The sequence below is a fragment of the Dermacentor albipictus genome, chromosome 10 (assembly GCF_038994185.2).
Source record: "Dermacentor albipictus isolate Rhodes 1998 colony chromosome 10, USDA_Dalb.pri_finalv2, whole genome shotgun sequence".
NCBI classification, from domain to species: Eukaryota; Metazoa; Arthropoda; class Arachnida; order Ixodida; family Ixodidae; genus Dermacentor; species Dermacentor albipictus.
Genome location: NC_091830.1, coordinates 15,461,995 through 15,476,582, shown reverse-complemented (window position 1 = coordinate 15,476,582; position 14,588 = coordinate 15,461,995). Strand labels below are relative to the sequence as shown.

The following is a 14,588-nucleotide window of genomic DNA, read 5'->3' as shown; positions in this document are numbered from 1 at the left end:
TTACGCTTGTTGATTAACTTCGAAAGTTCTGCCAGTTCTATTCGAGCTGTAGGGTTAGAGGCTTTCATACATTGGCGTTTCTTGATCAGATCTTTCGTCTCCTGCGATAGTTTACTGGTATCCTGCCTAACGGAGTTCCCACTGACTTCCATTGCACACTCCTTAATGATGCCCACAAGATTGTCGTTCATTGCTTCAACACTAAGGTCCTCTTCCCGAGGTAAAGCCGAATACCTGTTCGGTAGCTTGATCTGGAATTCCTCTATTTTCCCTCTTACCGCTAACTCGTTGATCGGCTTCTTATGTACCAGTTTCTTCCGTTCCCTCCTCAGGTCTAGGCTAATTCGAGTTCTTACCATCCTGTGGTCACTGCAGCGCACCTTGCCGAGCACGTCCACATCTTGTATGATACCAGGGTTAGCGCAGAGTATGAAGTCTATTTCATTTCTAGTCTCGCCGTTCGGGCTCCTCCATGTCCACTTTCGGCTATCCCGCTTGCGGAAGAAGGTATTCATTATCCTCATATTATTCTGTTCCGCAAACTCTACTAATAACTCTCCCCTGCTATTCCTAGTGCCTATGCCATATTCCCCCACTGCCTTGTCTCCAGCCTGCTTCTTGCCTACCTTGGCATTAAAGTCGCCCATTAGTAAGGTGTATTTAGTTTTCACTTTACCCATCGCCGATTCCACGTCTTCATAGAAGCTTTCGATTTCCTGATCATCATGACTGGATGTAGGGGCGTAGACCTGTACAATCTTCATTTTGTACCTCTTATTAAGTTTCACAACAACACCTGCCACCCTCTCGTTAATGCTATAGAATTCCTGTATGTTACCAGCTATATTCTTATTAATCAGGAATCCGACGCCTAGTTCTCATTGTTGACCATTGCCCTATAATTCTGCAGTTGCCCCGGACGTCTATGTTACCCGCTCATCAAATACGCCTCGAAGCAGTTTAACCACGTTGAAAATGAGAGCGTTAAAGCACTGCTTGAATGTACGTATATTGAGCAGCACTGGTAAAATGGTGATGTAAACGTTGAGTTCAGGTTTACTCATAATAAAATTGCATTAGCCCCACGTACATATAGTGAAAGCACAATTATGAAGCTCCCATATGTTGGTGGATGACAAAAGATACTCTTTGGCATGCAACAAAGAAAGGAGTGGCAATACAATGAATGGGAAATAAACAGGACAAATAATTGCTCTAAATTCCAATTAACGTTTTACAGAAATAAATATATTGCCATGGTGATAAAATCAAACAAATGATACCTTACTAGGCTTATCACTGAAAGCAAATGAGATACAACAGTGGAAGATTGTGAGTAATACAACTGGTCTAAACCATGTAACCCTTAATATCATATTCCCGCAGGTGACCAATGAAATTAAAAATTTTACTAAATGTTGACCCAAACTTCAGTACTAAGATTCCATTGTGTTACCACCTACCGCGATTGTACGCATTGCATTCAGTTCCACGAGATTTCAGTTTCATGAAATTATGGTAGAAGAGATAAAACTTGTCTGCACGACGTCGGTGAATAAAGAAGCCGACCATGATTTTATCCCGAGAAGAGTGCTTAAGAAAAATGTTGATATTCTTTCTACGCACCTAGGCTACTTGTTCAAATATTCCCAAGAGTATAGTTGCTGCCCAGATATACTCAGGAGTGCTTAAGTTGTACCCATCTACAAATCTAGAGATCCTAAAAAACCAAGTAGCTATAGGCCAATATCTGTATAACCCTGTCATTAACACTCTTTTCGAAAAACTAGTTCCACAATAGTTCAATACAGTTATTTAGGAGAACAGTATTAAATTTCCCCAACAACATAGATTTGTCTTAAACAAGCGTTCACCTAAAGCCGTATTATGCCTTTCATAGCAAATTCATTCTGCCATACATCAAAATGAAATTACAATTGTGCTGTTTCTCCATGTATACCTGTAAACTTTGCGACACTGTACTACTAAGAAAATTAGAGAATCACCGTTTTAGTGATAACATACTAAAATTATTTTCGATTTACTTAGCCATGTTGCAGACTATAACAATAATTAATGATTCCGTTTCGGTAGTTAAAATATGTCGTGCGGTGTTCCATAGGGATCCATTACGGGTCATACATTATTTTATTTTCACTTAATTGATATTCTCCAGGCACTGAGGCACTGTACTTTTTGGAGGTTCCAGTGTATGCAGATGGCGCGACACTTACTTACGTTACGACACAACACTGCAGAACAGGATAATGATCCAGATGTCAGATTTGTCTCTTTGGTTTCCAGGTCATCTGATGGTGCTGAACGTCGCGAAAACCAAATATGCTACTTTTCATTCTAGACAAGACACTGAACCACAGTTTAAATTCTCTTTCACCAGACGTTATTTTAATTTCACTACTTAGGGGTTCTTTTCTGCAGTCGTTTATATTGGAAGGACCGCTTGAATAATGGATGCAGGATTTTAACGTTTGGACTCCACATTCTCATAAAATAACAAAAAAATATTTTCCGACAGGGCCAAAACATTCAGGATCGGAAGCAGTGGGAGACCGTGTTGCTCAGCTCGGCCCCCGAAGACCAACTTTTGGCTGTCCAGCAGGCCGAGGATGCCGCTAGAGCTCAAGGGCTTCTGGCCGCCATCTAGGCGGGGTTGGCCCCCCCACGAATCTGCCGGCTATATAAATAAAAGTTATTTCTCTCTCTCTCTCTCTCTTCCCTCTTCCGTGCTCGAGGCTTTACTATTGTGGGTTGCATGCGCCAGAAGTGGTTACGGAGGTGAAAAACACATGATGGTCGCCATTTTTTAGACATCACTAAGGCGACAAGAGTGGCCGACAGCGCCATTTTGTGGTCGCCGGCTAATATGATTGCTTCCCCGTTACCTTCTATAGCAACCCTGCTCATCTCAATAGTCAGGCGAGCAACCACAGTTGACATTTTCGTCCAGTGCCGAAGCCAATGAGGAGCCTTAGAACGTCACCAAGAGGATAAGGCGAGTAGAGCCTTAAAAAAGAAGACCCAATGTTTTTGCCTACGTAAACAATGACCAGAGCGCATCCTGAGCACTGTGTCGCTGGGCAGGCTTTGGGATACGCTGAGGCTAATTTATAAAGCTGTCCTGAAGCCGTTGGCCTAGGAAGTGGTGGGCGAAGGTACTCTTTTAAACACTGTCGTGTCGTATACCAACATGCTTCCTTTTCTTTAGCCAATCAGGGAGGGCGTGTCAACTCCGCGGGCAAATCAGAGCACGTGAAATGGAGAATTAGAGAGCACCAAAATGTCCAGAGCGGGGCAATGGGCCACCTTCCTCCTCAGAACACAAATATATGACTAGCACTTTTTTCGACGAGGACAATCTTCAAAACACAGAAATTTTTTAAACGTACTCTCAACTAATATATGGTGTTTTATGGGATCTCGCTTCAGCAGTAACGTAATCTGGTGATGTGTCTGTCAGCACGCCCTGCACTATATATATAAAATTATTTGCAAAAAATTTAGTAATACCTACTGCACAGTCACATTTATTTGTCACGACATCACAAAAATGTATTTTAGTGCGGTAGCAGCTCCTTGCCTAGACCCATACTCTTGCTTTGACTTGACTAATTTCCAAGCACTTTGCAACGTGCACAGAAAGTGTTCCCTCTATCCCGTTTTCCTCTTTCTGCTCCCCCTTTCCCTTCCCCCAGTGTAGGGTAGCGAGTCGGACGCTCGTCTGGTTGACCTCCCTGCCTTTCCTCTCTTTGCTATCTCTCTCTCTCTTTCCTGCATCCAGGACTCTGACTTTGATGCTGTACCAACCTAAAATAATAAATACAATCGCATCATTACCTAAGTTCAAACACTTAACTGCATCACTGCTACAAACGTAACCTACCATTATCGCATAACCGCATTGCATTTCGTCTTATTAAAAAGTTGTGATGAGTGAGGATTTAATGCGGCGCGCTTTAAACGCGTCACAAAATATGAAACCTTTCTTTCGTGACATAAGTTAAATCTCGTGCCTGTGTACCAATCACATGGACCGCATTTGTAATTCATCCCAGAAAAGAGGCATATAAATCTTGAAGTTGGACAAAAATGTAGTACCCGTATATTTTAGCAAGCATCGCTTCGTACCCACCATATGCTACGGGCACTAGATCAAAAGTTGCAGACCTAGTATTCGTAAAGCAATACAAACTTGTCGTGTTTTATAATGTGCCGTAACGGCGAAATGCTTACACATTCTCATGGATGATCGGGAGACATGATTTCTGGAACATTTTTTAACACAAGGTTTCATTGAACTCGAAAGTGTCAACACCTTTATACTGTGTGCGGTACCCGTTTCTAAACGGATCTTGCCAAAAAATTTGCATCCTTAATATCGTTCATACTCGGTTAAAAGCGTCCAAACATTTAAAGATTTAAGATCGGCAACTGTGCCATGCATGCGAGAAGCATGCTTTAGGGAACTATTATTTTAATAGAGCAGTGTTAAGTATTGTATATTATAAAGGGTGATCATTCTTTAAAGCTTACTGAATTTTTAAAAATAGCCTGTTGCAGATAACACAATTCTAGTCCTTGAGCTGTATTATACAAAGAGGCGGACATTACGAGAAATCGAAAGACATAATAAACTAATTAAGGAAAACCAGCCAATCATCTTTTGAATTAATTACTTTATGGCAAATATTGCAATTTACGAATTGTAGCCCGTGAATTAGGAAAGTGTATCCACTTGGAATGAAATTCCGGAATGACGCAAGGTTGGAGATATCTGCCATCAAACTTTCCCTTAAAATGCGCTGTTATTCCACTTATTTCTTTTTTAAACAAAACGCTCTTTAATGCATCGAAGCACAAAAATAAGTGGAACGGCCCTGTATTTGGGAAATAATATCTTGAAACTCGTGCGATTCAGGAAATTTATTTCAAGTGGATGTGTCTTGCAAGCTAAACGGCTACCATTTTTAAATTGCAACAAGTGCCGCAAAGAAATAAATTAAGAAGGTAAATGGTGAATTGTTGTCAATTAGTTGAATGTGTGTTTCAATTTCTGGTGCTAGTAAAGTCTGCCTCTTGGTATAGTTCAGCTCGAGGACAAGAGTTATGCGGTCTGCCACAGGCTACTTTTAAAAATTACGTAACACTTAAAAATGATCACCCTGCATATTATTCTACAGAATACGGAAACTACACATGTACTTTATCGTTGGAGAAGTTATAATGAGGACACGGCAGTACGCGTTCGAAGTCCTATAGGAGTGTGTTTCAAGTGCTCCTTCCAAGCTTCTCACAAGAGAAGCGTTCAGGATCCCGGTGAACCCGCTGAATATTTTATTGAATCAGTGCGAACTCGGCCAAGAAAAATGTAGAAGTTAAATGCGATTGGTTGGGCTCACGAGACGCATTGAACTATCAGCCCCTACAAGATCGACAGAGTAAACAGTATAACTTGATGCATTTGCGAGGCATAAGTATTTATTGTGCGCCACTTATTAAAGGTCGAGAGCGACTGCTTATGGATCACATTAAGAAAGTTATTCTACGTTTAAAAGGAAACTCTTGTGCTTACTTGAATTATCATCCACTTTATCATAATGTTGAAGAGACTGAAAGCAAAAATAAGTATTGCCAATTATTCTTGAAGAAAGAATGTCCGAATTCGCTACCTAGTATTTGCCAAATATTTGCATAAATCTGTTAAAAATCCTCCTAAGAAAGTTTTCAAAGTACGCAGATTTATTTTTAGCTACCGTGCAAGTATAAAAGTGGGTATCCTACAAGAACTGTGCTATATACAAGGTCCTGAAAGTTAAACTCAGGGTAGTTTTAATAAAAGGGCTATGCTAGCTAAACCAAATTTGCTTGCACAGGGGAGTTACGCTCTTCGGTCCCGGCAAAAACTTTTTTTTAAATTTTTGCTGGCACGATTATAGTGTATGCTTGTTTGAAATCTAAAGACACTCGTCTCTGAAGAAGCTTCATTTTTTTATTCTCCTGTAGCACCTCCGTACGAAGACGGTCATCATCAAACTTCACACTGCCAGGTAATTTGACATTCACGTATGTGAATCTCGACACAGCCTCAAGACCCCATGTGACGTGTAGCTTACTACGTGTGCTATATTGTTTGCAAGTTGGGCGAAGCTGATAAGAGCTGCGATCTTACACTCGACTGGCTGCTACAAGCAACGACTGACTTTTTACATTTCACTCACGTTGACGTTACCGCTCGGTTTGACGCTGTGCCGAGATTTACACCCGGAATGCAGAATTAACTGACTGAGGGTCAAATTTTACCATGATTGTTGCGAACAGAAGTGATCCAGCCGAATTAAAGGGAAGTTTCTTTCAAATCGAATTTCCTTTACGTTTAAAATATAAACATATACGATAATCATGGTAGCAAGAATGTTCACTTAAAAGTTTTTGTTGATTGTGCGTTTGACGCGTAGTGTTCTTTGCAAAATTTCTGTACGCCTAATCGCATAAACTGTCTTTGACAGCAGATTTTGCGTAGCTGGGATTACACTTTTTATTAAAGTTAGCGTTGGTTCAACTTTGAAGGCTTTGTACAGCGGGAACAACTAATATACTCCCGTTATACAGAACCAGAGGCAAAAATATTGATCTACTGTTAATAATGGTCTTCTACTACTACAAGATACTAATAATAATATGACCCGAAACCATGCAGCTTCATACTAAGGTTTGTGGAGCAATACTATTGGAATCGTAAGCGATACACGGATTTTTCTGCGACTTGGCACATATACGTTGAGCGAGCATGCCTGTGACCTCAGATTTGTTATAACGCGTATCGATACCACAACGCTTCCTCAAAGTTATCTTGGTTGATTGCGTTCGCAATTGACTTATTAGATTGCACAATTTTCCAGCATATATTAAATTACGTCAGTTTCAAGTATGCCTGTCACTTAATATAAGTGGACACTCGCCCCCACATACGTTTTCTTTATAATATAATTATTTTTGATACATCATATGAACCATCAAATAGCAGAATTTTAAGCATAATCAAAATGAACTTTCGCCACACAATGATTCTTCGATGAAAGGATGAGCTTTAACATGTTAAAATCGAAATCTAAAATCTTGTTCTAACTTAGGAAGAGCTTTGAGGCATGCAGATCCTTACTGCCCACTATTTCCTACGCTGGCTAACTTGCCACAGTGGAAGGGCACTCTGGCACTTATGCGTTCCAACAGTGAATGAAGCAAATATCCATGCATTGTAAAAACGCCTTTGGAGGTTATCTGGTTTACTTTGCGGGAGTTTTCATTCTTTAGAACTCTGCGCTCGCAACTTCCCCGTCAGGAACGCTAACCTATACGCGGCGTTCGTAACCTTAAGGTGGCGTTAAAGAAATTCAAGAAAGGAAACATTACGATCGTCGTTTGAAAAACAAGCCCAAATGGGTGCCAAGTCTTCTCTATGGGGGCGGGGCCTTTTATATACACGTATATTTTGCAGTTTTTGTCACAGGGAACGAAGAATCGCTGAGTCTTCTCATCAAGTTACCACAGGAAGGGTCAATATATATGAAGCCTAGAGAAAAAAGTCTGTTACCGGAGACATACACTTTCCCAGCAATATTCAAAACATAAAGCTTTGCCAGTTGTTAAGGGCGAACAAATCGCTTATAACGTTTTCGGCTCTACAGAAGGCGAACTCGTCCGCATCAACTAATACAAACTATAATTTGTCGTGCATGTGTCTATATAGCTTCTGGGAACTTCGTTTGAAAAGTTCCTAATTCCTGTTCCTCGACCACTGATATCTGCGTTGAGGAAATATACCCCGATGTGGTGGGTCTGAACAGCAAGATAGATGAGTCACACACCGGAATGACCTATGTCCCACAATATCGCGACGTTATTTTTGCAATAGCATTAGGAGTGTCAAAGTGGAAAAAAAGCATGTGTGTGAAGTGTGGCAAAGCGGTCACGTCGTGGTAGAGGCAGAAAGGGGGACAGAGAGCTGAAAAGAGCATATATATATATATATATATATATATATATATATATATATATATATGCAACTGACGGTGCTCTGCTCCGCACCTTAATCAGTTGCAATGAAGAGACAAGGTTTGGGTCGAATGAGCTCCTGAAGCACACTTTGCAATGTGGTGAACGCAGTTCGAAACATGAATCCGGGACTTCAAAGAGGTGCGACGTAATGCTATACATATAACGCATTTCTCTCGCATTCACCGCTAAATATGGCCACTGGATTTTGGGCATCTGGCATTACGGAGGAAGTTACCACGCACTGGAACAGCATGTATTATGTTTTTCTTCTCGTAATTGGAGGAAATTACCTCGCAATGGAACAGCATGCATTATGTTTTATGCGAAGCATATTACGAGGGCTCAACCCAGCTCCTCAGGCGCGGCGGTGACCATGAAATCACGTGACACCGTGACGTCACGACAGAGGAGAACCGGCGCTCCAACTCCCGCCGTCGCTCGCGGCGTCGCGCCCCGCATCGGACGCGGTGCGCGTCGAGCAACGCAGCGTTCGGCGCGACAACGAAATGTGCGCCTGAGCAAGTGCCGCACGCCTGAGCCGACGTTATGCGAAGCATGGGACGTATTCTGAAACGTTCGCCGCGGCGAACTTTTCGCACTGGCCACGCCTCCGCCGTAGCGGCGCGCGCTGAATGGCTGCTTTGACAAAACCGGAAATTCACTTGCGCCAGCTGAATTTCCGGTTTTGTCAAAGCAGCCATTCAGCGCGCGCCGCTACGGCAGAGGCGTGGCCAGTGCGAAAAGTTCGCCGCGGCGAACGTTTCAGAATACGTCCCCATATTACGAGGGCTCAACCCAGCTCCTCAGGCGCGGCGGTGACCATGAAATCACGTGACACCGTGACGTCACGACAGAGGAGAACCGGCGCTCCAACTCCCGCCGTCGCTCGCGGCGTCGCGCCCCGCATCGGACGCGGTGCGCGTCGAGCAACGCAGCGTTCGGCGCGACAACGAAATGTGCGCCTGAGCAAGCGCCGCACGCCTGAGCCGACGCCGACGACACCGGCTTTTCTGCGACACGAGCTCCTTAACGCTGTCGCGTTAAAATAAAGGCTAGTATGCTTCGCATCCTGGGCTTAACCTTAGCTAAGCCACAGCCATTTTTTTTTTCTTCTTGTAATTCGACATCCGATGTAATGCCACCTAGATGATTATTTATGTAATATTGTGAAAAAAGAAAGACACAAAGCATAACCCCTTAACTGGCAAGCTAAGAAAGACCTGATCTAGAATGTTTTTATTGCTTTATTTCTTTTTGATATTGTTCAAATACATACCAAATGACATATGAAAGGGTTTCTCTGAAGACTAAGCGACATAAAGCGTGTCAAAAATATTGTTGACCAGCTGATTAGAGGCCAACGTATGGTCCAAAACTTGTGTTTGGTACTTGCTTTGGCAATGTAAATGTAAGTTCTTGAGATCCACATCAAAGGAGACAAAAAAAGGAAAAAGCTTCCTTCAAGGAAAAAAATTTCGCATTAGCGATAGTACGGCCACCACGTCCGCTTAGACGATACCGACGAAGTCTTCGAGTTTTGTCACCAAAACATCTGCTGCTGCTTGCGGTCGACATCTTTGCGATTACCACTGTTTAGCAGGCACAAATTAATGTAACTTGACAGGCACATTCTAATATTTGACCTTGTATAACTTTCGCAGTCATTTTTGAAATGTCGACAATATAGCTGAGCTGCCAGTTAAAGGGTTAACCAATGGGTACCCCCTTCGCTGGGCGACCTCACGAACCCTATATTGTCTTTAATGAAGGGTATGCGTCTTCGTTCTGGACGTTGCAGGCGATAAGAAAGTGCTTCCTGATTTAGCCACGCCCACGTTATTCTACATCTCCATGCTTCCGTTGCAGCCCCCGGAAAACCGGGAAACGGCACTCGCATGCACATCAGTACGGCGTCAGAGGCAACGCGCATGGCCGCTGCAAAGTGACTCGAGTCCAGCACAATTTTCCATCCGACTCGCTCTTTTGTGTTTTCTTTCCATTTTTATTTACAGCTTAAATAAGAGCTTAGCTGCAAGTCGAGCGTCCTCGGTAGCGACACAAGACGAAGCGCTTGCTTGCTTGCTTTGCGCACAACACACGGCTGTCTCCAAAGAACAGGCCAACCCTCGCGGCGCCTTGCCGATGCCGATGTCAATGCTGCTCGCGATGCTGTTGTGGCCGCAGCTGGTTTCCGCTGCTAGTTGGTGGTTGCTGACGTATTTTAGTGGTGGCTGATGGAGATAAAAAGATGGAAAGGAGAGACGGGAAAAAGGTTCGGGAGCCCATCTCCCATTTTTTTCCCTCTTCCCCTACTTCTCCTCCGGCTCCTTTCTGCTCGCGGCAAACTGTCCGCGCCACGCGAGGTCCACACGAGACGCGCCCATCGCATGCGGAAGCTTCGACGTCACGGTCGACGGTGGCGCCCTCTACAAAATGTTCCTTATGTACACGCACACACACACACACACAGGAGATGTGACGAAGCGATGCGATTGTCCCGGGCGTATCACAAGAGGGCGCGCACATTCTGCAGGCGAGACGTGATGGGAACACGCGCGCGCGCACCCACAACGCATGCACGACGCGCACCGCGGGCTTCCTTCTTTTTGTTGTCTCCTTTTTGTTGGCCCTCAGAGAACTTGGAACTTCCAGGGAGCACCGCCGCTTCCTTTGTCACCAGCCGACGACACGCCGTACTCCAGGCAGTCGCCCGCAGGCGGCGTCCTCGTACTCAGCGACCCGGGCCGGTCCTGGTGGTGGGACGTCGGGTGCGGGCCTTGGAGCGACGACGGATGGGGTGGGGGCGGCGTCTGGTGCATGGGCCCGCTCAGGTAGTCCATGCCGCCGTAGTAGGGCGACGCGTAGTGTCCCGCGGGGGCGTAGCAACCTCCCGACTGGAGCGAGTGAGGCGGGCCGTGCTGAGGCCCTCCGCCGGAGAGGGCCGCCTGGCTCGCGGACACGGCGGGTCCCTGGACGACGTGAGAGGAGGCGGACGAGGTGCCCGTGTGGTAGGGAGACCGCTGGTGGGCCGCGGCTCCGGCCATGAGCTCGGCCACGGCCGGCCCGATGGCCGCGGGACTCCAGATGGAGCTGGCCTGTTGGTGGAGCGGCGACGCCGCCGCGCTGGCCAGCGGGGAGGCGGCGACCAGCGCCGAGGGCTTGTACGGGGACTCGCCGCGACTCGACGACGTCGGGCTCGAGGAGGGCGCGGGACTCTTGGCCTTCTTTGGGCGAGGCTTGGAGGAGGCCGAGCCGTTCTGCTGCTGTTGCTGCTGCTGGCGGCACTTGGCCCGCCGGTTCTTGAACCAGACCTGCGTACATCAAGGAATCTTTTATGTATGCTGACATGACGAGTAACGTTCAGACTTGGAAGTGATTCAACACTGGCTGGACAAAAGTGCGTCTCTGGAGACAAACGTTTTCCGACTTGTCCTCGTCAGGGCAACAGTCGTTCTCGTGACGGTCAGGACAAATCCTCCTAGTCGAAACGTTGCCCAGATACATCCCTTGTATTGTACAACTGTTCAGCAATTACGGACGATAGCCACATTTCAGAAATGGTAAACAACACCGCCGTTGATGAATGTTATTCAAAGGTGTAGAAGCCACTCGGGCATCAATTGAGGAGGAAAGAAATGAATACGTATGCAAATATTCTACATTTCAAAGTAACCTAAAGGGATAGCAAACGTTGGTTAGGCGTTATCAAAGAGCAGGAAGAATCTGTCAAGTAAACCAAATACGAACTGAGCTTCATGCAGCGTAATCCGTATTAATGTAGTGGCGTGCGACCTGAGATGTCATTTAACACCGAGAGTCCTATACACACGGGCTCGATTGCGCGCATACCCTCACCGTTCCATCGTACACTCTTACGTTGCATCCAATTCGTTAATGTGCAGTGATAATGCGCGTCTGCGAATGGTGTTCTTCTTTTAAATATCATTTAATTCTGTTTTATACATCAGACTGCTACTATATAGCTCTGTTATTGTGTATTCCGTGATCTTTCGCAGATGACTGTTGCAAGGCCACTGTGATGTACGTATCACAGTAAAAGATGTAATGGGCACCTTTTGTGCGGTTAGTATTTCCCTTACTTATCGATATTCTTCTCCGCCTGGTGATAATTACACTCGGTTAAATTAGATTTAAGTGAAAAAATACAAACATTACTTCAATCAACTTGTGACGTTTCATCCAGTCTCATTTTAATGCTACATTTTGGAATAAAAAGCAGCAGCGCTCACTACAATGTCCTTTTTTAATTCAATACTAATATAATAAAATGTTACCATGCAGTATGACGAGCCATGCACGCTGTATTTTTTATTAGCTGTTAAAAAGCCGGCAATTGGTGTCCACAATTATTTCGCAACATGACGGTCGGAGTGCGGCCAACCGATAGGCAAGAAACCCGACCTTTGAGCATATGTAATAAAACACAGGTCCTGAAACGACGTCCGTCTGAAATCAGCATCTGTTATATTATATCTTGGAAATACGCACGCACAACCATTCGATGATGTCATAGCTTTCTATAGTGTTCCCCAGCCGGCGTTGCCAGGTGAAGGCGAACGGAAATGTGTGATGTCATTTGGCCGCTGTGTTAATTGAGATAGACCCTGCAGCTGCCTTTTTTTTACCGCCTGTTTCGGCAACGATTGGCTCTGATAATTTAAAAAAATAAAGAAGGGGAAAGCGAATTCGAGACAAAGGATAATTTTTACTGACCAAACTTCGTAGCAGCGGCAGACATAAGAATTTGCGCGATAATCACCAATACGGTTATGAACTATCATCATTGCACTAATCATCATTTAAACTGTTGGTTCTGTACTAGAGTATACATGTTCTAACTGCATAAGTGAACTTTAAACTGTTGGTTCTGTACTAGAGTATACATGTTCTAACTGCATAAGTGAACTCGGTCAATGCTCAATTTATAACCTTTTTACAGAAATTATTTGCCTTGCCAAAATTTCAAGACAGTGCCAGTAAAATGTCCCGCGAAATACGCTGCTCAGTCATTTAGTATGTATCCGCACCATGATAGTATATAGTACAGAAAAACTGCTGCCTGGAACAGCAACGCATTACAAGGCACATCCTGAGTCATCATCATCATCAGCAGCCTGGTTACGCCCACTGCAGGGCAAAGGCCTCTCCCATATTTCTCCAACAACCCCGGTCATGTACTAATTGTGGCCATGCCGTCCCTGCAAACTTCTTAATCTCATCCGCCCACCTAACTTTCTGCCGTCCCCTGCTACGCTTCCCTTCCCTTGGAATCCAGTCCGTAACCCTTAATGACCATCGGTTATCTTCCCTCCACATCTTGAGTAATGTTTTGTAATGTAATGTACATCTGTAGCTTTGGGACGATAAGCTACACGTGAAAACCCATACAGGTATATTAAACCATAGGTAAGATCCCAAGTCAATCCCACAGCAAGCAGCGCCAAAGAACGCTTTGGGTCAAGCAACGAAGACAAGATCGTCATCTGCTCGGGTCTCCTTGCTTGTTCCTACATAGCGTTCTCTGGAGCCGTTTGCTGCCTTAATCTTTTGACTGCCGATGACGAGATAACTGGATGGATGGACGGATGGATGGCTGGATTGACGTTATGAGCGTCCCCTTTGAAACGGGGTGGTGGGTTGCGCCACCAAGCTCTCGTGCACGCCATCACAACGAGCGTCCTCTGGCGTCTATGACGAGACAATTCGTCGTGAATTTTTCAAAATTCTTGCACATGTGCATGTGTCCAGTTCTTTTGTAATATTTGACAAGAAACTAACACACAATGACTTTTGCCGATTGCGTTTGCACTTGAAAAAAATGTTTTTGGAATTTCAAACGGTAGTTAAGGGACTAACGAACAAACTAGCCCAACAACACATTTTGCATCATTCCGACAAGTGTCTAATAAGGTACAGAACTTCAATTTCGTGCAAGACGGTGTCGGAAAACGATTAGATTAGATTAGATTATGGGGTTTTACGTGCCAAAACCACTTTCTGATTATGAGGCACGCCGTAGTGGAGGACTCCGGAAACTTCGACCACCTGGGGTTCTTTAACGTGCACCTAAATCTAAGTGCACGGGTGTTTTCGCATTTCGCCCCCATCGAAATGCGGCCGCCGTGGCCGGGATTCGATCCCGCGACCTAGTGTCGGAAAACGAAGAACGCAACATCCGACAACGCCCGGGGTGGCGGAGCGCCGGTTAATTCGCTTCGATGTGCGCGCCACGACATTCAAAAGCGTACACGCCCATAACACTCAGCCCCACGAGCGAAACTCGCGCTTCGTCGCGCGCGAAGCATCGACCAAACGGAAACCGCGCCGACCGACGCTGCGGGAGTCACGCCCACTGCGGTGAACACCTTTCGCCATGTACTGCCCGCCGCAAAGTGGGTAGTGCACCGACAATCGCGCCGCGGTGGGCTGTTCTCACATGCCTTCCGGCGCGGCGAATGCGGGCGTTAAAAGGTTTATTCCGGGCCCGCTCGCGA

At 45.2% G+C, this 14,588-nt stretch overlaps 1 protein-coding gene across 7 annotated transcripts in view; it reads right to left on the bottom strand.

The window, feature by feature from the left end:
• Positions 1 to 9,299: 9,299 nt before the first annotated feature.
• Positions 9,300 to 14,588, bottom strand: part of LOC135897850 (homeobox protein OTX2-like) — a 183,098-nt gene continuing 177,809 nt past the window's right edge. For all 7 annotated transcript variants that reach the window (XM_065426549.2, XM_065426553.2, XM_065426550.2 and 4 more), the window contains one exon: positions 9,300 to 11,384. In XM_065426549.2, coding sequence (XP_065282621.2) covers positions 10,704 to 11,384 — 681 coding nt within the window. In that variant the 3' untranslated portion in view covers positions 9,300 to 10,703. The remainder of the gene's footprint in view (positions 11,385 to 14,588) is intronic.